Raw genomic sequence first — 24,843 nt, forward strand, 5'->3', positions numbered from 1 at the left:
GAGGAGCCACAGAGCGTTTTCCAGCCTTGGCCCCCGGAGCACTGTTGGGCCGAGCACTGTGCAGGCATTTCTGAAGGGCCTCTGGCAGCCGATCGAGGCTCCTGCAGGGGAGGACAGCCAGGCCTAGACGGCGTCCAGGGACCCGCACGTGGACACTAGCCAGCGCCTTGCACACCTGAGCCTGCAGGTGCCGTGATGTGACCCCGCCCGCCCCACTCGGCCTCCACAGACCTCCCCGAGGGGTGCCCGCTGACCAGGCCTGCCCTAGTGGTGCCTGACGGTGCTGCTGACTTTTGGAATGACCCGTCAGACCCTGAGGCTGTTGATTTGTCCCATGTTTATTGCACACCAGTGGAAGGCGGCTAGATTCTAGATCCTTTCTCGCTCTCTCTCTTTTTTTATTTTTCTCAGTTTTTGGGCTACACCTGGCGGTGCTCAAGGGTCACTCCTGGCTCTGCACATAGAGATTATTCCCGGTGGGCCTGGGGGACCATAGAGGATGCCTGGCGTCAAACTGAGGTCACCGCCTGCAAGGCAAACGCCCTACCCACTGTACTCAGTGGTGCTCTGCTCCCAAGAAAGCTAGATTCTTAAATTTTTCTAGTTTTGCGGGGAGGGCTGACTCCTGGCTCTGTGCTCAGGGATTACCCGAGGTGGGGTGCTGGGGACTGAGCCAGGGTCAGCTGTGTGCGAGGCAAGCTCCTTGTGTTGTCTGTCCAGCGGAAGGCCAGATTATCATCATTACTATTATTATTGGGCTGGAGTGATAGCACAGCAGGTAGGTGTTTGCCTTGCATGCAGGCAACCTGGCCGACCCGAGTTCGATTCCTCTGCCCCTCTCAGAGAGCCCGGCAAGCTACTGAGAGTATCTCGCCCGCACGGCAAAGCCTGGCAAGCTCCCCGTGCCGTACTCGATATGCCAAACACAGTAACAAGTTTCACAATGTTACTGGGTCTGCTCCAGCAAATTGATGAACAAGGGGAGGATAGTGGTAGAGGTACTATTATTCTGGCTAGTAGCTTTGGGGCCACACCTGGCCGTGCTCAGGGGTGGCTCCTGGCTGGAGCCCGGGTCAGCCTGTGGGAGCCAAGCGCCTGCCCACGGTGCCTCTTCGCCCTGCCAGGCTCTTCGTGGCTGTCCTGGAAGCATAGTGTGGATCTTTATTCCCACGGCTGGTTTTCACTTTCACGCCCTGGTTGAAGCGGCTGGTTCCTCAGAGAACAGGCGTTTTTTGGGCAAGGGACACGGGGTGTTCCTACGGGGCTGTCCCTGCTCTCGCTCCCGCCTGCCCAGTGCGTGCTGGGTTTGAGGAGACCAGAGCGGCTGCTGCCCACGCGTGCTCGGGAGGCTGTTTTGTGGCGGGAAGGCCGGAACAGAGCAGACTCAGCGGGTGATTTACTGAAATCTCCTGACTCAAGGCATAGAGCTTCCTCGGTTTCCAGTCCCGGCGCCCCCGTGCTGTGTATGGTGGTGGGGGGAGGAGCGAGTCCTCCGGCTTCTCTCCCCCTCCCCACACCCCCACTGCAGACCCCGCAGAGCGCGGCCCCCTCCCGTGCCCCCAGTGTCGAGCTCACGTCCCTGGGGCTCTCTTGCGAGGCCTCTGCCCTCCCCATTTGGTTGGATTTCACCCACCGGGGACGCGATGATCTCTGTGAAGCCGTTAGAAACCGTCTCAGTTTTCTGCTTATCTCTGGCTCCCACTGTCCCGTTACAAAGTGCGTTAGTGGGAATCGAATGCGGGGCTCCAGGGACTGGCTCTCATGACTGGACTTCAGGTCATTCTAAACTCGGGGGGGGGGCACACATGGATTCCTTTTATGTCTTCTCGTGCTTTTCACAGCTCAGATCGTCCTCCCAAGATCTTTGCTCTGCTCGTGTTCTATCCGGGCACGAGGTCCAGGGTGCGGTGCAGGCCACGGCTTCTCTGAAGGGCGTGGGAGGCGCCGGTGTAACTTGCCATCTGGCCGCCGCGGGGCTTTCTGTGTCCGTCACGTTCAGCCCCACCACGTGAGCTGTAGCCTTGTCCGTGTCGCCTCTCAGGTCTGGTTTTAAGCCTGAGGCTTACCATGATGAATTTATTTTACTTCATTTTTTTTTGCTTTTTGGGTCACGCCTGGCAATGCTCAGGGGTTACTCCTGGCTCATGCACTCAGGAATTACTCCTGGCAGTGCTTGGGGGACCCTATGGGATGCTGGGAATCGAACCCGGGTTGGCCATGTTGGCTGTGTGCAAGGCAAACGCCCTACCCACTGTGCCGTCGCTCCAGCCCCCTATCATGAGGAATTTTAAATGGAAGACTTTTATGTTCGTCTGCAGGTGACACAGCAGCTGGAGAACATCTGCTTACGCATCATCGATCTGGTGCTGCAGAAACACGTGATCGGTGAGTTCGAGGGGTGTGTGAAAAGGTAGAGTGAGGAGTGAGGGTTTTTTTTTTTTTTTGAGGGGGGTTTACACTCAGTGGTACTCAGGGTCACTCCTGATGGCAATCACGCATCCACTCCTGCTGGGGTTTGGGGGACCCTATGGGGTGCCGGGGATCAAACCTGGGTTGGCCGCGTGCAAGGCAAGTGCCCTCCCCGCTGTCCTTTCGCTCTGGCCCCATTAATGTGGTGACCTTGGAGCATTCCTTCCTCGGGCCGGCACTTCTGAGCCAGGGCACTCCCGTTCTCTTTGGACTTTGTATTCACTTTCTGCTGGGCAGGGGCAGATGATGTTCTCATCTCTCCATGAAAGTGTGTCCCGCTAGGAATTTCTGGTTTGGGGCCAGAGATAGGAAGTTTGCCTTCCAAGCAGCTGACCTGGGTTTGATCCCCAGCACTGTGTGGTCCCCTGAGCACCTCCAGGAATAATGGCTGAGCACAGAGCCAGGGGTAAGCCCTGAGCACCTCCAGGAATAATGGCTGAGCACAGAGCCAGGGGTAAGCCCTGAGCACCTCCAGGAATAATGGCTGAGCACAGAGCCAGGGGTAAGCCCTGAGCCCGCCAGGTGTGGTGAAAAAACAAAACTAAAATAAGGTTAACAAGAAACTCATTTTGAAAAGGCGTTTGGTCTCGGGCTTTTTGCCCTGTGTGGGGATCGAACCCAGAGCCTCCTGTAGGGAGGGAGTGTCCTTACCACCAACCAGCATCCCTGACCCTGGTCTTGGGATTTTTTTGTGGGGAGGGGAGGGGTGTGGGCAGGCCACACCTGGCTACGTGCAGGGGTTACTCCTGGCTCTGCACTCAGGAATCACTCCTGGCAGTGCTCGGGGACCACATGGGTGCTGGGGGTTGAATCCCAGTTGGTGGGTGCAGATGCAAGCGCCCTGCCCACTGCACTATCTCTCTGGCCCCCACTCTTTGAATTGTACTTTTAAAAAAAGTTCTTATTGCACTTTATTTAGAGTTGGGCTGGAATGATAGCACAGTGGAAGGGTGTTTGCCTTGCATGCAGCTGACCTGGCTGAGCCGGGTTTGATTCCTCCGCCCCTCTCGGAGAGCCCGGCAAGCTACTGAGAGTATCTCGCCCGCATGGCAAAGCCTGGCAAGCTCCCCTTGGTGCATTTAATATGCCAAACACAGTAACAACAAATCTCGCAATGGAGATGTTACTGGGCTCGCTCGAGCAAAGCACCCAGCTGTGTTCAGGAATCACTCCTGGCAGTGCTTTGGGACCATGTGGGATGCTGGGTTTGAACCCTGGTTGGCTCCTTGCAAGGCAACCCCCCCCACCCGCCCCCCTACCCGTATTGTCATTCTGGCCCCAGTTCTATTAAGGACAGAGATTTACTTTTTTTTTTTAAGAAATAATTTCATTATCCAGTAAGAACGTGTGACTTTCTTCTTCCGGTTTGTTTTTGGGCCGCAGCCGGCGGTGCTCTGGCAGTGGCGTTTGGGGACCCCCCGTGATGCCAGGGATTGAACCGGGCTGGTAGCGTGCAAGACAGCGCCCTCCCCGCTGTGTGGTCGCTCTGAAGAATTCTTCCCATAAGAATTTTACTGGAAAAGAATTGTACTTTGTTGATTGACTTAGGACTTGGGGCCTTCCCAGCTCTGCCTAGGGGTCAGTCCTGGTGGTGCTCGGGGGGCGGTGTGTGGGGCCGGGGTTGAGCCCTGGTCGGCCTTGTGCAGGGCCAGTGCCCGGCCTGCCTGTACCCGAGAGGCGACCCCGTCCTGCGGGAAGGTTTGCAGCGTGCGGAGCGTGGGGGATGGGAGGGAGGTCGAGGCTGAGTTGGCCCCGGGTGCCCAGGGCGGGTCAGGCCGTCCCGTCCCGTCCCCTCTCAGGCCTTGCCACGCAGCGTAGAAAACGGGAGCTCTGCCCTCCCTTGGGAGCGCACCCCCCCCCCCCCCCGCCGAGGGCCCCGATCAGGTGGTGCCGTGGTCGGGGATGAGGTGAGCCGTCCCCGGGCTGCCCCTGCCTCCGGGTCTGACGTGGGCGGCTCCCTCCGTCCTCACAGTAAACGCGACACACATGTCACACAGTCTGCTCGCCAGAGGGCAGCTCCTGGCTGCAGGTAGTTACGGGATTAATTTTAATTAATTTTAATTTTAGTTTAGTCCATTAGCGCCGAGGACAGCTTCCTTTTATGGTGCTGCCGTGAAGATGAAGATGAGGCGGACCGGGGAGTTTGGGAATTGGCTGCGTGTCCTGCCGAGGCGGGAAGGATGTAAAACCAGCCAAACCGGTCATTGAAGTGCATTTACACAGGGAGCGGAGACGTTTTCCGTCTTGTAGTTGTGTTGTGGCATCGAAGTTATTTGCCTTTATTCCGCTAAGTAGCAGCGAGAAGCTGTTTCTTTCGTAATCAGGGATCTTTCCTTTTCAAAGCATCGGGCGGGCGTCTGCTCCTACTGGGAAAATCGAAGCCGGGAGGGTTCCAGGTGGAGAGGGTCGAGTTCACTCCCGGGGCCCCTGTGCGAGAATCCCCATTGGGTCTCAGGGACAGGGTGCCGAGGGAGAGAGCGGCTCTGGCCTTCAGGCGCAGAGAGCAGGGCCAGCCTCTCGGCCGCCCGCCCCGGCCGGCCCTCAGACGCCCACCCTGGCCCCCAGATGGCCTCCCCTCCCCTCAGGCGGCCTCGGACCTGCTCCCTGTTGTTTTCTCAGTCCAGTCCCCTGCTCCAGAGCCCACCCTCCAGGCCTCCTGCCTCTTAGGGGAGGAGGGAGTGTCGGGGGAGGGGGGAGAGTCATGTCCTGGCTGCTCCTTCCCTGCTCTGGGACCTGCTGCTTCCAGGTCAGCACCGGCCTCGCTTTAGCTGCTTTGCCTGGGGACGGGCATTGGGAGAGGCTGCCCCGCCCCGGGCGGCCCGGCCTGAAAACACCTGCCCACAGCTGGCGTGGGTGCGAGGTCTGAGGGAAGACTGGAATGGGGCAGTGCGGCCGCCGGGCTCTCGGAGAGGGCGAGGGCAGAGGGATGGCCTCTGTCCCCTGTCCTCTGTCGCCATGTCCCCCAGGCCCCGCCCCGCCCTGTCCCCAGCCCGTTGGCCCCGGCCCCCGCAGGTCCTCGGTGACTGGGCAGCTGCGTCCCTGCAGGCCTGGGCCTCCTCAGCTTCCCTGAGCCGAGCTGTCGGGAGTTTGGATTCGTACAATTTATTGTTTCCACATGGTTGTCTCACGTGTTTCTAATGATTTCTGTGTCACTGTCTCTTGAGTTCTATTTTGTAAGACAAATATTGCTAGTTTTTGAACGCATTAGCTTCTGAATGATATCACAGTAAAAACAAATTTTTTTTTCATTCCTTTTAATGCGGGAAAAATTTGAAGTTAGGCTTGCCTGCCAGTGACACGGTCGGGAACGATTGACATTTTTGTACGAAGCGTGTGGCTGAGGGTTGCCTGTTTAGAAACCGTTTCCTTCTCCTTGAGGGCTGTGCTGGTGTGTGTGTGTGTGTGTGTGTGTGTAGATCACACAGGCACATCCTTGCTCTCTGCAGTGGGCTGTCCTTGGAAGTGGGAGACCCGTGTGTGGACCCCAGGGTTGGAGTTGGAAGACGCTTCCTTGGGGGGGGGGGGGGCTGGGGAGGTGCCCAGAGGCTCCGGGCACGTGGCTGTGCGCCTGGTCCCCGCGTGGTGGCCCGAACAGCACCAGCGCCCAGGGACAAACCTAAGCCCAGCAACAGCTCAAACTGACCGCGGGGAGCCAGGGTGCACGCGGGGACCTGCTGGCTGGGCCGATCAGTCTCAGCTCCCCAGATGGCCTGGGCCCCGAGCACTGTGGCCCAGCGGCCTCCTGCCGAGTGACCGGGGACAGCCCACATTTCAGCCCCATTGCGTGAAGCGCCCGAGACCGGCCTTGGGTCCTGTGGCGGGGGGACAGTCCCTCTTCCGGGAGCAGGCGGCGTGTGAGGGTGCGGCGCGGGGATGCGGCTGGTGCCGTGTGGGCTGGGCTGAGCCCGCGTCCGTCCTTCCAGACTTCTACGAGGAGATCCTGTCCCTGGCCTACAGCCTCACCTGCCACGGCGTCTCCCCGCAGATGTGGCAGCTGCTCGGCATCTTCTACGAGGTCTTCCAGCAGGACTGCTTCGAGTACTTCACAGGTAGGCGCAGGCGGGCTCGCCCGTTGGCTGTCCTGGGTCCTGGGCCCAGACCTGCGGCGCCTCCCTGGGGGGCTCAGCAGGGCTCGGTGCCTGCTGTCGGGGCAGGTGGGTTGGGGGGCTTTGCCGTGCCCCGGGGAGTGACGCGTTGCTGCCCCGTGACCGGGGACGTGGCCGTTCCCCAGACATGATGCCCCTCCTGCACAACTACGTGACCATCGACACCAGCGCTCTGCTCGCGAACCCCAAGCACCTGGAAATCCTCTTCACCATGTGCAGGAAGGTGAGTGTGTCCAGGCGGCTGCCGATCCACTCTTGCGGGGAGGGGGGGCTCGCGTCGGGACACACGGTGTGTCCAGCTCAGAAGTGCCTTCAGCAGGGGCCCAGTCTGTTTGCCAGTGCACCGGTTGGGAGAAGTGCTGTGTGTTGTGTTGTGCGTGAGTGTGTCCGTTGCCTGCAGGGCTGTGTTCGCTCGCTCTCTCCCTCTCTCCCTCCTCTTTCTCTCTTCTCTCCCTTCGCTCTTTCTCTCCCCCTTTCTCTCTCTCTCTCTCTCTCTCTCTCTCTCTCTCTCTCCTCTCCTCTCTCCTTCTTTCTCTTCTCTCTGTGAGTGTGTCCACTGTCTGCAGGGCTGTGCTCTTTTTTTTTTTTCTCTTTTTGGGTCACACCCGGCGATGCACAGGGGTTGCTCCTGGCTCTGCGCTCAGAAATTACCCCTGGCGATGCTCAGGGGACCCTATGGGATGCTGGGAATCGAACCTGGGTTGGCTGCGTGCAAGGCAAACACCCTACCCGCTGTGCTATTGCTCCAGCCCCAGGGCTGTGCGCTTTGTAACAGTGGCTTCAGCCTCCTAGGCCCACGGAGACCCACTGTGTGTGTGTCCAGAGTCGGGATTTCCCTTATTTCCGACAACTCATTTTCTCACTTGATTAAGAAAAGCACTAGAAGGATTGACCATGCAGTTGGTTGTTAGTGCTTTTTCCTGGGTTATATGGATGATGTCGGAAGTCACTAAATGTGGGTTGTTTGGACACAAATAGTGTAGGACACAAAAATGGGAATTGTTGAAGACATCGCATCCTGTCACTGAGCACAGGTGGCTTATCGGCCACGTTTCGGCTGTTCTTAAGCACACGCACAGCAGGCGCGGGTGAGTAGCTTCTCAAGGTGCACATACGCACATACATGAACATAACCGTTTAGTGGGAGGTGCGCAGATTCTAGAAACCCCAGATAACCAGGAACCAGAGTCTGGCGTGGGCTCGGGAGCGAACGGGCCGGCTGGGCTGGTCTCTCGCCGCAGAGCTGCGTGCTGTGTCCCAGCATTTCTGATCAGCCTTCGGGGCTCTGGTTCCAGTGCCGCTCTGAAGGGCAGTTCTGGGAGAATTTGGGGAGCACTGAGCCCCGTATCCATATGGGAGGAGGAGGCGCTTGATTGCTAAAGGCTCATCCTGAGCCTCCCTGTTGAGTCCCAGTCCCGAGATGCCTGGATGTTTGCAACACCCGTGAGTGGAGGCGAGGGACAGGCCCCCGGGATGACACTGCCCGTGGTCCCATTATGGTTCTGAGTGTGGGAAGCCTCGCACGTGGCCACAGATTCAAAGAAACGCAACTGTCGTGCGGGCTTCCTTGTGTGCGAGGCTTCTTTTGTGTGTCCTGCTTTCATCTCGCTGCCCGGGTCTGTGGGCGCTTGTGGAGGGGCTTTGGCTGCCCTCGGTCCAGTCAGGCGTCTGCTCCCTTACCAGCGTGTTCAGTCGGCGCTGCTGTTGGTGTTAACTGAGCCACAGCCACGTGGGAGCCACTGGTGGGACCCGCTGGTGCTGTGTCATTCCAAAGTCACACCCGTGAATTATTATTCCTCATAAAGAATGAGAGTGTGTGTGTGGGGGGGGGTCTGAAGAGATAAAACAGAGGTTAAGGCGCTTGTCCTGCATGTGGCCGGCCTTGATCCCCAGCACCCCGTCCTCCAAGGCCCCCTGGGAGTGATCCCAGAGTACAGCGCCAGGAGTCAGCCCTGAGCACCGCTGGGCAAGGCCCCTAACCAAAATCCAAACAAAAGAAAGTGGAATGGGGACCAGCGGGCAGAGGGACGGTTGCAGGTACTTGTCTGGCATGCAGCTGACATGTAATCCCTGGCGTGGCATGGCCCCTGAGCACAGAGCTGGGGGTCGCCCCTGAGTGTGGCTGGGGGTGCCCCCAGCCTCAAGAGAAGGAAATTAGGGTACATGGGGCAGTGTGGTTGTGGGGGGCGTTGTCTCTGCGTGCCCTCGGCCCAGCACTGAGCCCCGTTGTGTGACTCAGGTCCTGTGTGGAGACGCCGGGGAGGACGCGGAGTGCCACGCGGCCAAGCTGCTCGAGGTCATCATTCTGCAGTGCAAAGGAAGGGGCATCGACCAGGTAACCCCAGCCAGCACCGCAGTCCGGGCGGAGCTCGGTGGGAAGTTTCAGGCCAGCTCACGCGTGCCGTGCAGTCTCGAAGCCCTACCTGTGTTTCAGCGAGGAAAAATAACGCAGGAAACTACGTAGTCATTTATGGGGCTGCCAGGCGGTCGTGGAGTAGGAGAATATGAAAGTTCTACTGTGTGATTCCCAGAGGTCACCTCTCTGCCTGTGTGTGTGCAGTTTCAGCTCTCCCAGGCACCTTAACCGGAAGTGGAGGGGGGCCCCCCCCCGGAAGGCGTGGAGTGTGTGGGAGGCCCTGGGCAGCATGCGGGGGACACGGCCCTGCCCGCAGGAAGGGGACACAGGAAGGGGACGCTGGTGGAGGGGTGGTCTTGACACACTGGATTCCCGAAACCCAGTCATGGGTAACTGTGTAACTCACAGTGGCTGGATGAAACAGAACCTTTAAAAAATCCAGGTGCGGCTCAGTGGTCCCAGACCGCGTACGGCCTCACGCGTGTGGCCAGACTGTGCGGAGCCCCCAGCCTCACTCGCTCATTTGTTCTCTCTTCCTTTTGCACTGACACTCACTTCCTGGAAAGTCGCCCACACGGGTTACTCTCTGCAGTGCTTTTACTCTTCAGTTTCTGTGACTCTGTTTCCTGTCGTGCTGGATTTCAGATGCCCGGAGTCACCCCGCTCGGCTTAGGGGTGGTTGGTCCGTCCGCAGGCTCCCAGTTTGGGGGCATTCCTTCCTGCCCCCTGCCGCCCTGCGCCCCGGCCGCTGTCTCCCCTTCTCTGGGGCGTGAGCCTCTGGCTGGCCATGCGGGGCGGCTGTCCCCCTGGCGTTTCCTTTGCTGCTGTGACACCATGTGTCTGGTTCCCGCAAATGGCGTCAGAGTATCTGCTCCTGTAGGAGATGCCGTGGGTCCAGGCAGAGCCCCTGTGAGCTGCTGGGGTTCCCGGTATCGGCCCGCTCAGCCTGGGGGTGGGGCCCGTTCGGCTTCCTGCAGTTCGGAATCGCAGGTTTCTTGGAACAGCTCCCTCACCTCCTTGTTAACTTGATTCCTAGAGACTTGAAGGGTTTCTGCAAGACACAATCATGAATGAAGTTGTTTTTATTTGAGTCGATTAATTTCCTTCTGTTTCCGGGCCATTCCCGGTGGTGCTCAGGACTCAGTCCTGCCCTGTGCTCAGTGATCACTCCTGGCGAGGCTCAGGGGACCTTCTGGAGTGCCGGGGCCTGAACTCAGCTTGGAGGCTTGTAAGGCACACGCTCGACCCGCTGTACCATCACTTGGCCTTGAGCTAGCTTTCAACATTTCTCTCGTGTGTCACTGTGTCCGTGTAAGAGCTCGGACCTCTGAGCAGGGGCTCTGCACTGCTGCTTCACCGGGGGCCCTTGGGCCCCAGGGTGGTGGCGTCTGTGGGCTTCTGTCCACATGTCACTCTCCCAAGAAGCGTGGGACCCCCGTGGGGTCTGGGTCCCTGCAGCTTCTCTTTTCTGTCTCACCAATGGCCAGGGCCCCTGCACAGTGCTGGCTATGGTGGACGCCTGGACTCGCGCTGGCCCCGGGAAGGCTTCCCGCTTTCCCTGCTCAGGATAATACTGGCTGGGGCTTATCACCTGTGGCCTTGCCAAGGCCCATTTTGTTGAGGATTTACATCCTGAATGGCTGCTGGGTCTTGTCGAATGCTTCCTCTGCATCTGTAGCGATGATTCTATGTGGTATATGTGTCATGCCAATGAATTTGTGAAAGCTGAACCATCTTTTCATCCCTAGGATAAACCCCACTCGATCTCGGTGTATAATGTGTTTAATATATTGTATTTGCTTGACCCCAAATTTTATGGCGGGTCTTTGCTGCTTCTGTCTTCATCAAGAATATTGGCTGAACCTTTTTTTTTTTTTCTTTTTAAATAATGCCTTTGCCGACTTTTGGCGCTGGGCTAATGCTGACCCCATAGAGACTGGGGGGCTTCCTGTTCTGGTACTTTCTGGGGAGCTTGAGAAGATGGGCTGTAGGTCCCCTCTGGCCATCTGTGAACTCACCATGACCCTGTGGCCCTGGGCTTTCCTTCCTGGGTGCTTTTGGTCGTGCCTGATGCTGCAGGCTCTTGGGGTGTCCGACCTCAGGCCTCAGCCTTGTGCCGTCACAGGACTTGAGTTTTTTCTCCATTTTTCTTCTCGAGTTTCCAGCTAGTGGCAGAAGTTGCTCCCGGTAATCTCTTAGAACCTTTATTTTCCCTTTTTGGGTCACACCCGGTGATGCTCGGGGGTTCCTTCTGGCTCTGCACTCGGGAGTTACTCCTGGCAGTGCTCAGGAAACCATATGGGACACCGGGGATTGGACCTGGGTTGGCCGCGTGCAAGGCAAACGCTCCTGCCCCGTGTCTTAGGGTCTTTTGTGTTTCTTTGGTTTCTGTTCTGACTTCTCCGCCTTTGCCTCTGACTTGATCCCTCAGGGCTTTCTCTCTCCCTTGGTGAGTCTAGCCGGGGCCTTGCCAGTTCCTGTTGATGCTTCCAAAAACTACCTCTCGGCGTTACTGATCTTCCGTGCGAGCTTTTGACTCCCGTCACCGCTCGTTTGTGCTCAGGACTTCTTATTCTTCCCTGCTCTGCGTCCTTGGGGCTCCTCCCATGTTCTTTCCCTAGACGATACTTGGGTGGTCTCCAGAAGTGACCTGGGCCACCCCGGTGCTTGTTCAGGGTAATGCATGGGTGGGGGCTCTGCCCGCGGGGGTCACTCCCGCCGTGGCTGGGGTCGAGCCCGGGCGGCCGTGGGCCGGGCGAGCGTCTGGGTCCCCACACACCACTGACCAGCGTCTCCGTCCCGCAGTGCATCCCGCTCTTCGTGCAGCTGGTCCTGGGGCGCCTGACGCGCGGGGTGAAGACCAGCGAGCTGCGCACCATGTGCCTGCAGGTGGCCATCGCCGCGCTCTACTACAGCCCCACGCTGCTCCTGCACACGCTCGAGCGGACGCAGCTGCCCCCGCACCCGGGGCCCGTCACCGTCCAGTTCATCAACCAGTGGATGAGCGACACGGATTGTTTCCTGGGGTACGTGTGCGGCCGTGGCTCCCGCGTGGCTGCTGGGGTTTCGCTCGGGGCCACGGGCAGGCAGTGCCGGGATGGAGCCGGGGTTGGCGTCTCGCCCCTGCCGTCCCCGCCGTCCCCTCAGCCTCGCGTCGGCCGCTTGATATTTTTAGATTTTTTTTAAAAAAACTTGTGTCACAGTGAGTCAGTCAGTTGATCACGATCGAGTTTCGCGCATAGTTTTCCAGCACGGGTCCCTCCCCCAGTTTCCCTCCCGACCCCGACCTGCGTCTACGGGGCGCGTTTTCCTTCCCGCCTGTTTAATGTGTTCCTCGCATAGCAAGTCAGAGGCTAAGTCCGTGCCCTGAGAATCGGTCCTGCATGCAACAGTAGAGAGCCAGTTGGGGTCGGGAAGGCGGCACTGCCCCTCCCCACTGCGTCGCTGCTGCTGACTGATGGGGCCACAGCCCACTGGGCGGAGTGGCCCCGCCACCGTCCCTGGCCTCTCAGGTGTCTGGGCCGGCACCTGCGGGGGGACTGTCCTGGCCACCTTCACTCTCAGCAGAACCTGCCGCTAAGTGTGAGGTCAGAGGGGCGTGGGGGGCCTGGGGCTAGCTTCAGACTCAGGTGCAGGGGACAGGGGACTCACAGAGGAGCCGCGCGTCCGTCCCACGGGAATCAGCGCAGGCCAGAGGCACCTGACTCGGACTGGAGGCTGGGGGTGCGGTCAGGCTATTTGCCCGGAACCTGCCCGACCCGGGTTCCACCCCTGGCACCAGCTCTGATCCCACCAGGAGCGAGCCCTGAGCACAGAGGGAGGAGTGAGCTCTGAGCACTGTAGGTGTGCCCCGAACCCCGGAAACAGCAACAGCAGAAGCACCCCCCACCCCATCAGTCCTGCTGCCCTGGGCGGTGGGCAGTTTCCTTTTGGCAACTGCCAATGTGGGAGGTGGGGAGGGCTGAGTTAGAGACTGGTAGGACAGGCTCGGGAGGCTGCTGAGTGGACGTGCCGGTTCACCTGGGGGACCCCGACGCGGGCGTTGAGGGGGGCCCTGAAGGGAACCGGCTCCGGTGTTGGGAGCAGCTGCTCGCGGCTGGCAGGTGCGCCTCTGTCCGGCGCTGGGTCCTACGTCACCACTGCATCCCAGGCACGCTGAGCTTGTCCCTGGCTGCTCTGTAGCGGCCTGCTCTAGGCCTTCCGCAGCTGGCCTGTGCCACGTGGATGAGGAAGCCTGGAGGCCCAGGCCGCTTCCTGTGGCGCGCTCCGATGCTGTACTGGAACGGTCAGGCTCCTGGGATGCTTGTACTGTAGCCAGTCAGCCTCCTGGGATGCTCACACTGTAGCCAATCAGACTCCTGGGATGCTCGTACTGTAGCCAATCAGGCTCCTGGGATGCTCGCACTGTAGCCAATCAGGCACCTGGGATGCTCGCACTGTAGCCAATCAGGCACCTGGGATGCTCGTACTGTAGCCAATCAGGCTCCTGGGATGCTCGTACTGTAGCCAATCAGGCTCCTGGGATGCTCGCACTGTAGCCAATCAGGCTCCTGGGATGCTCGCACTGTAGCCAATCAGGCACCTGGGATGCTCGTACTGTAGCCAATCAGGCTCCTGGGATGCTCGCACTGTAGCCAATCAGGCACCTGGGATGCTCGTACTGTAGCCAATCAGGCTCCTGGGATTCTCACACTGTAGCCAATCAGACTCCTGGGATGCTCATACTGTAGCCAATCAGGCATCTGGGATGCTCGTACTGTAGCCAGTCAGGCTCCTGGGATTCTCACACTGTAGCCAATCAGACTCCTGGGATGCTCATACTGTAGCCAATCAGGCATCTGGGATGCTCGTACTGTAGCAAGTCAGGCTCCTGGGATGCTCGCACTGTAGCCAATCAGGCACCTGGGATGCTCGTACTGTAGCCAGTCAGGCTCCTGGGATGCTCGCACTGTAGCCAATCAGGCATCTGGGATGCTCGTACTGTAGCCAATCAGGCTCCTGGGATTCTCACACTGTAGCCAATCAGACTCCTGGGATGCTCATACTGTAGCCAATCAGGCATCTGGGATGCTCGTACTGTAGCCAGTCAGGCTCCTGGGATTCTCACACTGTAGCCAATCAGACTCCTGGGATGCTCATACTGTAGCCAATCAGGCATCTGGGATGCTCGTACTGTAGCAAGTCAGGCTCCTGGGATGCTCGCACTGTAGCCAATCAGGCAGTGAAGAACAGTGAAAAGTCACAGCCCCTGTCAGATTCACTGCGGGACTCCCATATTACTCTGGGGGTGGGGGGGCGCACACCCGGTGTGCTCAGAGATTCCCCCTGGCTCTGCCCTCAGGGCTCACTGCGAGTGGTGCTGGGGGACCATCTGGGATGCGGGAGTGGAACCTGGTTGGCTGCTCACAGGGCTGACGCCCTCCCTGCTGCACTGTCGCTCCGCCCCCACGTAGCACTCTATTCATTTCTGTTGTGGGCCGCATCTGACAGTGCTCAGGCCCATCTGGTGCTGGGTGTGGAACTGGGCCCCGCCCACTTAAGTCCTGTGTTCTGTTGCTCCACCCACGTCTTCGGCCCCTGAGACTCTGATTTTCAAATAATATGAATCGCTAAGAATGAATTTTTTTGTTCATTCCTACAATTTTAAATGTGTTGCACCAATACAATAGTTTTCCTTAATATTTTTAGTTGTTTTTAAAAGTATGTGTTTAAAATGTATATAGGGGCTGGAGAGATCGCACAACGCATAGGGTGTTTGCCTTGCACGCGGCCAACCCGGGTTCGATTCCCAGCATCCCATAGGGTCCCCTGAGCACTGCCAGGAGTAACTCCTGAGTGCAGAGCCAGGAGGAACCCCTGAGCATTGCCAGGTGTGACCCAAAAAGCAAATATATATATATATGTATATACAGTGGTAGGGCGTTTGCCTTGCACGCAGCCAACATGGCCAACCCGAGTTCGATTCCTCTGCCCCTCTCTGAGAGCCCGGCAAGCTACCGAGAGTATCTCGCCCACACGGCAGGGCCTGGCAAGCCACCCGTGATGTATTCGATATGCCAAACACAGTAGCAACAAAATCTCCGATGGAGACGTTACTGGGCCCGCTCGAGCAAATCGATGAACAACGGGAGGGCCTTTACCTTTACCTTTATACATATACATATATATATAAACTTGTTTTGAAAAGTATATGTTTAAAAAAATGTGTGTTTAGCTTTAAATGACAGACTATGTAGTAGAGAATATCTGTCATGTTTACTGCCCGGGAGGACAGGCTGTGGACACTCCCTCTCCCCGCCGATGGGAGTGTGGTACTTGCTGTCCGGGGCAGGGCGAGCCGGGCCGGAAGCTGAGCGCTCACCCATGCCGCAGATCACACGTGGACCTTTGATGAGGAGTTTGACAGGGGCGTGCTCTGTGTCCCCCAGTCAGGGAGTGGCGGGGGCCTGCGTCCCCAGCCAGGTGTCAGGGCCGCGGCCGGGCCGTTGCCCCCAGCCCAGTGTCAGGCAAGTCCCCCCCAGGGAGGCAGGGCAGGGAGGTGGCCGGGCTGGTGTCCCCCCAGGGAGGCAGGGAGGGGCCGGGTCCGCGTCCCCCCCAGGGAGGCAGGGCTGTTGCAGGGGCCCGTCCCGCCGGCAGGCACCACGACCGGAAGATGTGCATCATCGGGCTGAGTGTCCTCCTGGAGCTGCAGGACCGGCCCCCCGCCGTGGACGCGGTGGCCGCGCAGATCGTGCCCTCGGTGCTTTTCCTCTTCCTGGGCCTGAAGCAGGTGTGTGCCACCCGGCAGCTGGCCAGCCGCGAGGAGAACGCCCGGGCGGAGAAGGCGGAGGTGGAGGAGAACGGTGAGGCCCGCGGGCGGGGGTGGGCATAGTCCAGCCACGGGTTTCCCCTCTCGTGGGCCTTGCAGGCTCCTGGGATGCTCGTACTGTAGTCAATCAGACTCCTGGGATGCTCGTACTGTAGCCAATCAGGCTCCAGGAATGTTCGTACTGTAGCCAATCAGACTCCTGGGATGCTCAGATGTAACCAATAAGACTCCTGGGATGCTTGGACTCTAGCCAATCAGGCTCCAGGCTCCTGGGATGCTTGTACTGTAGCCAATCAGACTCCTGGGATGCTCGTACTGTAGCCAATGATGCTCCTGGGATGCTCGTACTGTAGCCAATCAGGCTCCTGGGATGCTCGTACTGTAGCCAATCAGGCTCCTGGGATGGCTCCATTCCTGTCCGGACACACAGGTGTCCTCCCCCCTCCCCTCCCCCCCCCCCCCCCCCCCCCCCCCCCGCCCCGCGACAGTGTGTGGAGCTGGAGTCAGGAGAGGGTCAGCTGCAGAGGGCAGTGCTCCCGACTCAGTGCTCCCCATCCATTGAAGACATTTGCAGTTCACCTAAAGTAAATTTAGGGTCAAGTATAGAAATGACGGTATTTTTCCTTACTCGAAGTCCAGGATAAGACAGGTCAGACCAAAAATGTTAGATTTCCGTTTAATTATTCTCTCTTACGTAGATGGTCCCGGGGCTGGACCCCAGGGGAGGGGCACACACTGGCCAACCTAGCAGTCCCGGGCCCTGATGGCTTTGTGTCATCACAGAATTCCTTCTGAGGGCCAGGCTGAGACAGCCAACGCCCCGGGGATAGTTCCCTCTTCCGCCCCAAAGGAGACTTTGCGGAAAATGAGCGGCTTTCCTGGGGAATTCTGTCTCTGAGGCTGAGTTCCGTGGCCTCCCTTCTGCATGTGCAGATTCAGGCCTTGGGTGGGCAGCTCTGCAGCAGGGGCGGTGCCGATGCCCCCAGCCCTGAGTGCAGCCAGCCTGCTCATCTCTGAGCGGACGCCAGCGGCCCACCTGGCAGTGCGCTGGTTCTCAGTGGTCGCCTGGCTCGTTCCTTGTTGCTTGTGGCCCTGGGGACTGATGCTTCAGGTACTGCCTGACTTGGTGTTGGCGATTCCCACTCCGGTACAGCCTGACTGAGGAGCCGTGGCCGGTCTCCTTGGTGCCATGTCGGGTGTCATGAAACTCACCATTGGCTGACATTGCCGCAGTTTGAGGTCACGGCACCCGGTGTGGTGGTTTGTTGAGTCTGGCTCTGGGGATGAGGTCTGCACCCAAGGAGAAACGGGGCCATGACCCTGGCATTGAGCCTCCCGGCCCTCAGGCCACAAACCCTGCCATGTTCCCTGTACTTCAGCATCTTTTAGTTCTGCTAGCAGAGGTGAGAAGTGCTTTGCTAGAGCATGTCTGAGCAGTTACAGGCTGCTTAGTGAGGGGAGGGCGTTGCCCTTTAAAGCACGCTGCCCACGGGCCCCCCCCCCCCCCCCCCCCCCCCCGTGTCCCTCGTTTCCGACGAGGTACTTCGGCAGTGTGTGTGGGGGTGTCGGAGAGGTAGTGTGAGCCGAGCCCAGAGTCAGGCCCCGCGGGGCTGTTTCCAGGGAGGAGGGACGGTCCCATCCCAGCGGAAAGGACATTTCTAATATGACGGGAAACCAGGCGGCCAGTTTTCCGTTCCCAGAATGTCATTGGGTCGTTCTTGTTCTTTTCATGGACTTTGATCGTGTTTTGCCTCGTGTGTTCTGTTCCCTTTGACTTGATGACCGGCCCTGCAGAGGAGATCTCCAGCGATGAAGAGGAGACCGCGGTCAGTGCCCAGGCCATGCAGTCCAGTAACGGGAGGGGGGACGAGGAGGAGGAGGACGACGATGACTGGGACGAGGAGGTGCTGGAGGAGACGGCCCTGGAGAGCTTCAGCACGCCGCTGGACCTGGACGGCAGCGTGGATGAGTACCAGTTCTTCACGCAGGCCCTCCTGGGTACGCTGCCCTGGCCAGCCCCGTCCTGGCCAGCCCCGGCCTAAGCCTCTTTAAGGCCCCGCCCCAGGGGCTGGAACAATAGCACAGCGGGTAGGGCATTTGCCTTGCTCGCAGTCGACCCGGGTTCGATTCCCAGCATCCCATATGGTCCCCTGAGCACCGCCAGGGGTAATTCCTGAGCACAGAGCCAGGAGTAACCCCTGTGCACCGCCGGGTGTGACCCAAAAAGCAAAAAAAAAAAAAAAAAAGCCCCGCCCCTTCAGAGCTGCTGCCCAGGCCCCACCTGCTGGCCCCGCCCCTTTCAGCCCTGCCCCTAAGACCTGTACTCCAGGCCCCGCCCCTCCAAACCCCTCCCCTGAGATCTCTCCAGGCCCCGCCCCTTTTGGCCCCGCCCACCAGACCTCTTTAGGCCCCGCCCCTCAGTCCTGCCTTCCAGGCCCCGCCCCTCTCGCCCCCCACCTTCCCTGCCCCCCACCCCACCCCTAGTGCTCGCATCTCCAGACTCCTTTGTGTGGCCGGGGCAGAAGCTGTTTGGTAGAAGAATAATCTGTCCTGTGCTGATTTAGCTGCTTTTTAAAAATATTTATGATTCTAGGAAGCCCCAAATAAGCTCTGAGTCAGAGCGGCCAGCCCAGTGATGCGCCCTTCGTATGCTGGGCTGGGGAAGAGGCTGCAGGCTCTCCCCGGGGGACTGGGCAGGCGTGTCTGCTGGGGACGTACTTACAGGAGCTGGGCTGGCCTCTGGCTTCAGGCTTGCAGTGATCCCGGTGCTTTGGGAAGGGGAGTCCCGCTGCCAGGGCCGGTAGCTTCTTCCGCGGACACGGTTTGCCAGCCGCAGGGGCTCTGTAACCGCAGTCGGAGATGCAGGAAGGGGGAAGTACTGGCCGGCTGCAGGCTCCTAGGGCTGGTGGTGACGCCAGCAGCCCTGAGTAAGCAGACGGTGTGAGCGAGACCCACAGAACTAAAAGCACACAGAAGCCAGTGCAGAGACTTAGCAAACGGTGATGAGCTCACAGAGGCGAGGTGCCCTGTTAACAGGGTCATGCGTTCCAGAGCCGCGCGTGTCTTGGGCTCCACGGCTCTGTGCCAGTGCTGCCAGGGCCCGGGACTCTCCCAAGGGCTGCAGGCACAGCCTTCGTATTCTGTCTCCTGGAGTAGGAGGGAGGTTGTGGCCGTGGCCTCAGCTGCCCCGGACGGGCCTGGCCGGGGTCAGCGGGCACCGTGTGTTGCCTGCACCAAGGGCTGTTGGTCTGAGGAAGTGTTGTCGAGTTGGGGCGACCCAGAGCCGGCGTTAGGGCAGAGGGAGGCTCGGAGGCGGGGAGGGTCTGCAGGCAGGAAGGGCTAAGGAGGGGCCTGGCCATCCAGGGGCCGATCTGGGCATAGGCCTGGGTGTCCCAAACAGACAGAGGTGCTCTGAGGCCCTCCAGGGACCCTGGGGTGGCCTGCAGGGCTCCCCTAGACGTGGGTTCTGGGGAGCATGTTTGAGCTCAGGGCGGGGCCGATGCCAGGGAGAGGTGGGTGGTGGCCTGCAGGGCCCTGGGCTGGGGCCTGTCCCCTAGGGGGTGCTCAGGGCTGCTTGGGAAGGTGCCCCCGTGTGTCTGTGTTGTGATTTATGGCATTATCAGTGCTGATGTCTTTGTCACTCGACTGGTTCTCTTTCCTCCCCCCTCACATGCCCCGGAACACCACAGCGGTGCAGAGCCGGGACCCCGCCTGGTACCAGCTGCTCGTGGCCCCGCTCAGTGAGGACCAGCAGCGGGCGCTGCAGGAGGTGTTTGCGCTGGCAGAGCACCGGAGCCACGTGGCAGGTAACGTGGGACCCCCCCCCTCCGGCCCCTGCCCCAGGGCCCTGACACAGTCCTGGGGGGTTCCAGGCCACTCTCGGCCCTCAGTGAAGGCGCCTTTGTGGTGGGGACCAGGGGCCACGGGAGGGGTGGGGTGAGTTGCTGAGGGCGGGTGTTTGGCTGCCGATGGCCCGGAGTCCTAACTCTTCTTGGGGGGCTCCTGCGCCCCCAGAAATGACGTGCTCCACCGCGATCCACCTTGGGGAATCGTAGTGTTTCCGGTTCCGTTTCCGGCCACCCGTGGGCTCGCCCCTTTGAGTCATTTTCAGTCTTTTATCTGGGGGGTTATTTGACACAGTCGTGACTGTGCCATCCGTGGATGAGAATCCTGGGGAAGAATCCCCCGTTACCGAAGCCCTGGGGTGGCTCTGCGGGCGAACCGGGTGGCTGGAGCCCGGATTGGGGGCGTGCTCAGGGCTCGCGGTGCCGAGCGGCCTGGTGGGCACAGAGCGGGCCCTGCACAGCTCGCTGGGCCTGGCCTGCTCACTGTCCCCGCCCTGCCCGTCCTCCGGGCGTAGTTTTCCGGGTCCGGCTGCTCCCTGGCGCCCCTCACCTGACAGCCCCCTTTCCCTCCACGGTCCAGAGGCGAAGAAGAAGATCGAGGAGCAGGGCGGCTTCACCTTCGAGAGCAAAGGCGTCCTGTCGGCCTTCAACTTCGGGACTGTGGCCGGCAGCGACTGAGCGTGGCCCCGCGGCCCCTGCCCCTCTGCTGGGCGCTGGACTCGGCAGCACTCCCCCCCCCCCCCAACTCCGCCACCCCCGGAAGAGCGAGTGACACGAGAACAGGGTTGCTGCCCGCAGACCCGGCCCTGCCCACGCGTGGGATTGCACGTCTCAGGTTTTTGCTATGCAGAATCAATGGATTGACGCGGATTAACAGTGCCTTCTGTTGTACATGAATTATCGGAACCATTTTTTGGAGTGCATTGCAATTTTTTTTAAAGCATAAAACCTTTATAGATCTAACGACCCCTGGCTCTGTGTGGCTCCCTCCGCGTCTCTGTGCGTGTGGAACGGGCCGCTCGCTCCCAGCGCTTCGGCTCTCCCGCCCCTGCGACTCCTCTCCAGGTGGGCTGCTGGCTCGTTGCATCAGCAACGCACGCTCGGGTCACGTTCCTTCGGGGCCTGGTGCGTTCAGGATCGAATCCGTTTCTTGGCGTCGGCTGGCAGGGACTCACTGGAGTGTAAGTGCTGGCGTTTCTGGGTCGCACACTTCAGCGCGCAGGGAGCAGGACCGGGCGGGGCAGGGCCAGCAGCGGCCTTCAGGGGCCGCGGGGCGGGCTTCGAGGGTGTTTGGAAACAATTTGTTTTTTATTATTTAAACTGAAAGACCCAGATTCTTCTGACCGCATCCAAACCCACCCTCTGTGCTGTTGGTGAGAGATGAGGACGCAGGTCAGCACCTTGGGCTGCTCAGTGCCTTGTGGCCGGCTGTGAGGGTCCCATGCCAGGAGGATGTGTGTGAGGGTCTCGTGCTGTGGCCGGGTGTGAGGATCCTGTCCCTGGTGGGCGAGTGTGAGGGTCCCGTGCTTGTGGCTGGCAGTGAGGGTCTCGTGCCTGGTGGGCGTGTGTGAGGGTCCTGTGCCTGGTGGTTGTGAGGTAAAGCTGCCTGCTGAGACATGCCGTGTTCAGGATGCCGGAAGTGCGTGTCCAGATGCTGACGTGCTCCTGTGGTTCGTCGTCCCGCGAGTGGCCGTGTGGGCTTGTCGACTCGGACTTGGGCCTCTGTCTGTCCTCCCTGTTCTTGGAGCTGAGGGAGCAGCTTGCAGGCCTTGCATCCGGCATGGAGCGTCTGTGGAGCTGTGGGGCCGTGCTGGCTGTGTGGTTTGTTGGTCCGTGGAGTCGGGCTGGATGTGGGGTTTGTTGCAGCCACTCACCTGACTGTGATCTGGTTACCCTGGACTGCAGGACCGTGAGGGAATGTGCTGGAAAGTCAAGTCCGGACTCAGTCCCAGGACTCAGCCCTGGCGAGCGGCGGCTGTGGGTGGGTGCGGGGACCTGGCCGGGGGCAGTGGCCAAAGGGAGGAAGGGGGTGGGGGCCTGCAGCCCCGGACAGAGGCTGGAGTTGACTCTGAGTGACAAACAGTGACAGCAGGGTCTCTAACGCCACAGGACCCCTGAGGAGTTTGAGGTGCCAGAATGGAGCAGTTCCTGGGGCTGTGAGTGGCAGCCTTGGGAGCGGGACCCTCACCTCCGCCCTCTGTTGGACCACTCGGAGCCGTGCAGTTCTAAGCAGTCAACACTCCCAAGAGAAGACCCTTATTCCAAGTTACACCATCTGTGTCTCGATGGACAGACCAGCTCTCTGGGCCTTCTTGTGGTGTGGGGTCCCCCCTGCCAGTGCTCAGGTCCCCTGGCACTGCACCCGGGGGCTCTGCCTGCCGGGGCCCAGGGGACCATGGGTGGTGCCGAGGATCAAACCTGGGTCTCACCCCGTTCCATCTCCAGGCGCCGATGTCTTGGTTTGTTTTCAGCAGAGTGAAAACAAGTGAAAGCGTCACGGGGGTGAGGCGGACCTGGTCATGTGACCCAGTGCCGTGGGGCGTGTTTACTTGATTCACCTGTGAAACCGTGTGTGCAAACCAGGCCCACCTGTGTGTGTGTGTGTGCGTGTGTGTGTGTGTGTGCACTCACAGTCCCACTGTAACTGTGTGTGTGTGTGCGTGTGTGCGCGTGCTCACTCACAGTCCCACCTGGAAGCCCACCCCAGGGCCGTCCCCAGCGTTCATTCTTCCTGTCCGTGTTCCACCCCGGTCAGTGTCATAGCATGGGCATCTGGGCGCTGTCGTGCAGGCAGCGCTGGCTGCAGGCGGGGTCAGTGATGGCCGTGGTGGCTGACTGTGCCTGTCACTGGCCTCCCATGCTGGGCACCTGCCTGAGGCCTGCATCCACCCCAGCAGCGGCACGAGCCGCGGAGCTGTGACCTGATGCTGCGGGATGAAGGCGGCCCCGTGTCGATGCCGACTGGTCAGCAGCTGGCCACTGGCAGCCTGGCCGCGTGAGCTCGAGCTCTGAACAGGGCAGCGAGGCTGGGCAGCTCCTGAGGTCTCAGGGCGGGGCGGCCCCACCTACGTCTCTCACCTCCGGGCCAGAAGGGCCACACCTGTGTGTGCTGACGGGCTCGAGTGGCAGAGGCAACGTCTGTCCGTCGGTCAGCAGCGGCTCCCGGGAGCGTGCGTGTGCGCTCAGGCCCAAGAGCACCCAGGGTGGCGCGGCCGGGTGTGTAAGTGTCGCTGCCGCGTCTTTCATTTCGGAGGCAGGTTGGCAGCTGCTGTGATAGTGAACGCGCGTTCCCGGGAGCCCCCTGCCCTCACCACGTGGGCTGGGCTCTCCCCAATGGCAGCCCTGTCCAGGTGTCGGTGGGTCCCTGTGGTGGCTCTGTTGGCTCTGCCCGTGTCGTGTCGGCAGCCACCGGTGTTCGCTGCAGCCTGAGGCCGGGTCTGCCAGGGGAACAGCCGCTTGCTCACTGGGCGGGTTCCCTTTATCCTCTGGGCCTCGTGGTGCTGCGGTGACTGTGGGGCACACACCCCAGTTGCATAACCCTGGGCGGTTCCAGATGGCAGTGCCACGAGGCCATCTCTGGGGGCCCAGCCCTCGCCACACCTCAGGGGGCAGCAGCCGCCTGGGGGGAGCCATCAGGGCGAGTGGTGTGGTTTCTGCCAGGCCCCCCCCCGCCCCCTGGCAGTGGTGGCCGGGTCGTCGGCTGTCCCGGGCGTGTTCTCTGAGGGGCCCCAGTCTGCCCTCCCAGCATGTGCGCTGAGCTCCAGAGGGCAGTCACAGGCCGAGGCCAGGCTGCCTGGCACATGCCAGCGTCCTCGGTGCCCTGAGCTCGGGTCTGCCTTCTCGTCCTTCCATGTCACCAGAACCCCCCTGCAGAGCCGCCCTGTCCTGGAGCCTTCGAAGGTGTCTCCGGCTGGGCTGGCAGCGCTGACCGCTTCCTGGCCGAGGTGCTGATTTTATTCTGCTCCGCTGAGAACCACAGATCAGAGCCGTGGATTTTGCCATTGATCCGATTCAACAGAACCACGGTGACCTGTTGGGGTGGCGTGAAATGACTCTGGCTTTTGCACTGAGCCAAGGGTCGGTCTCAGCATCGGGAAAGTGTGTCATAAGTGCTGTTCAGAGTATTTCTGTTTGATGGATCTCTTTCCCACTGCGTGCTTCTATAGGGGTGGAAATGTGTAATTTACACCTGTGGGTTATAACAAGGGTAAATTTTTTGACTTATGACACTTTCAAAACCAAGTTTAAGCCCGGAGTTTAAAAGCATTTTACCATGTATGTGTGTGTAACGCACGCCCTCACAAACACACTTTTCCCATAACAGCCAAGGAGGTGTGACTTTTCATGGTTTAGAATTTCAAAAACTGGGCCAGAGTGATAGCACAGCAGGGAGGGCATTTGCCTTGCATGTGGCCGACCCAAGTTCAATCCCCAGCATCCCATATGGACCCCTGAGCACCGCCAGGAGTGATTCCTGAGTGCAGAGCCAGGAGGAACCCCTGTGCATCGCCGGGTGTGACCCCAACAAATAGAATTTCAAAAACTGTTTTTGCCCACACAAATTTCTCAGCACTATAGAACATGTCAGGATTCTTAACCGTGGGCGTGAACCAGGGCCCACCTGGCCCCACAGATCCCTGACACCAGTTTTGCAAGTTGTCATACTTGACCAGCTTCATTCATGTTCTCCTTTAACTTTTTCTTAGGTTCCTCTTCATCTCACTGAAGTTTAATTTTTTTTTTTTTTTAAATCGCTTACTGGGGCTGGAGCGATAGCACAGTGGTAGGGCGTTTGCCTTGTGCACAGCCAGCTGGGCTGAGCCGGGTTCGATTCCTCCACCCCTCTTGGAGAGCCCAGCAAGCTACCGAGAGTATCTCGCCCGCACGGCAGAGCCTGGCAAGCTCCCCGTGACATACTCGACATGCCAAACACAGTAACAACAAGTCTCACAATGGAGACGTTCCTGGGCCCGCTCGAGCAAATTGATGAACAACGGGAAGACAGTGACACAGTGATACAGTGATACAGTGATCGCTTACTGACGTTTTGTCTTGGGGTGCCAGGCGTGGCTCTCCTCAGGCGTCTGCTGCTTCTCAGGGGACCCGCCGTGCTGGGTTGACCCTGGCCTCGTGTGGGCACAGCCCTGTCGTCCGTCCCTTTGAGCTCTCACTGACTCCATCTTAGGGGCCTTGAAAAACTTGCTGGGGGAGGTGGCTTGCCTAGTGTGTGGTGGGCTCACTGCACACCTACTGAGGCAT

The 24,843-nt window shown here is 59.7% G+C and overlaps 1 protein-coding gene across 1 annotated transcript in view; it reads left to right on the plus strand.

The window, feature by feature from the left end:
- The window catches only part of IPO8 (importin 8), a 36,343-nt gene extending 15,813 nt beyond the window's left edge, over positions 1 to 20,530 (plus strand). Inside the window, exons 17-25 of the mRNA XM_056107822.1 lie at positions 2,319 to 2,385; positions 6,393 to 6,518; positions 6,701 to 6,798; positions 8,815 to 8,910; positions 11,737 to 11,957; positions 15,568 to 15,773; positions 17,534 to 17,737; positions 19,429 to 19,545; positions 20,165 to 20,530. Coding sequence (XP_055963797.1) covers positions 2,319 to 2,385; positions 6,393 to 6,518; positions 6,701 to 6,798; positions 8,815 to 8,910; positions 11,737 to 11,957; positions 15,568 to 15,773; positions 17,534 to 17,737; positions 19,429 to 19,545; positions 20,165 to 20,262 — 1,233 coding nt within the window. The 3' untranslated portion in view covers positions 20,263 to 20,530. The remainder of the gene's footprint in view (positions 1 to 2,318; positions 2,386 to 6,392; positions 6,519 to 6,700; positions 6,799 to 8,814; positions 8,911 to 11,736; positions 11,958 to 15,567; positions 15,774 to 17,533; positions 17,738 to 19,428; positions 19,546 to 20,164) is intronic.
- Positions 20,531 to 24,843: the final 4,313 nt, after the last annotated feature.

This window comes from Sorex fumeus, unplaced genomic scaffold (assembly GCF_029834395.1).
Source record: "Sorex fumeus unplaced genomic scaffold, SorFum_2.1 ptg000177l, whole genome shotgun sequence".
NCBI classification, from domain to species: Eukaryota; Metazoa; Chordata; class Mammalia; order Eulipotyphla; family Soricidae; genus Sorex; species Sorex fumeus.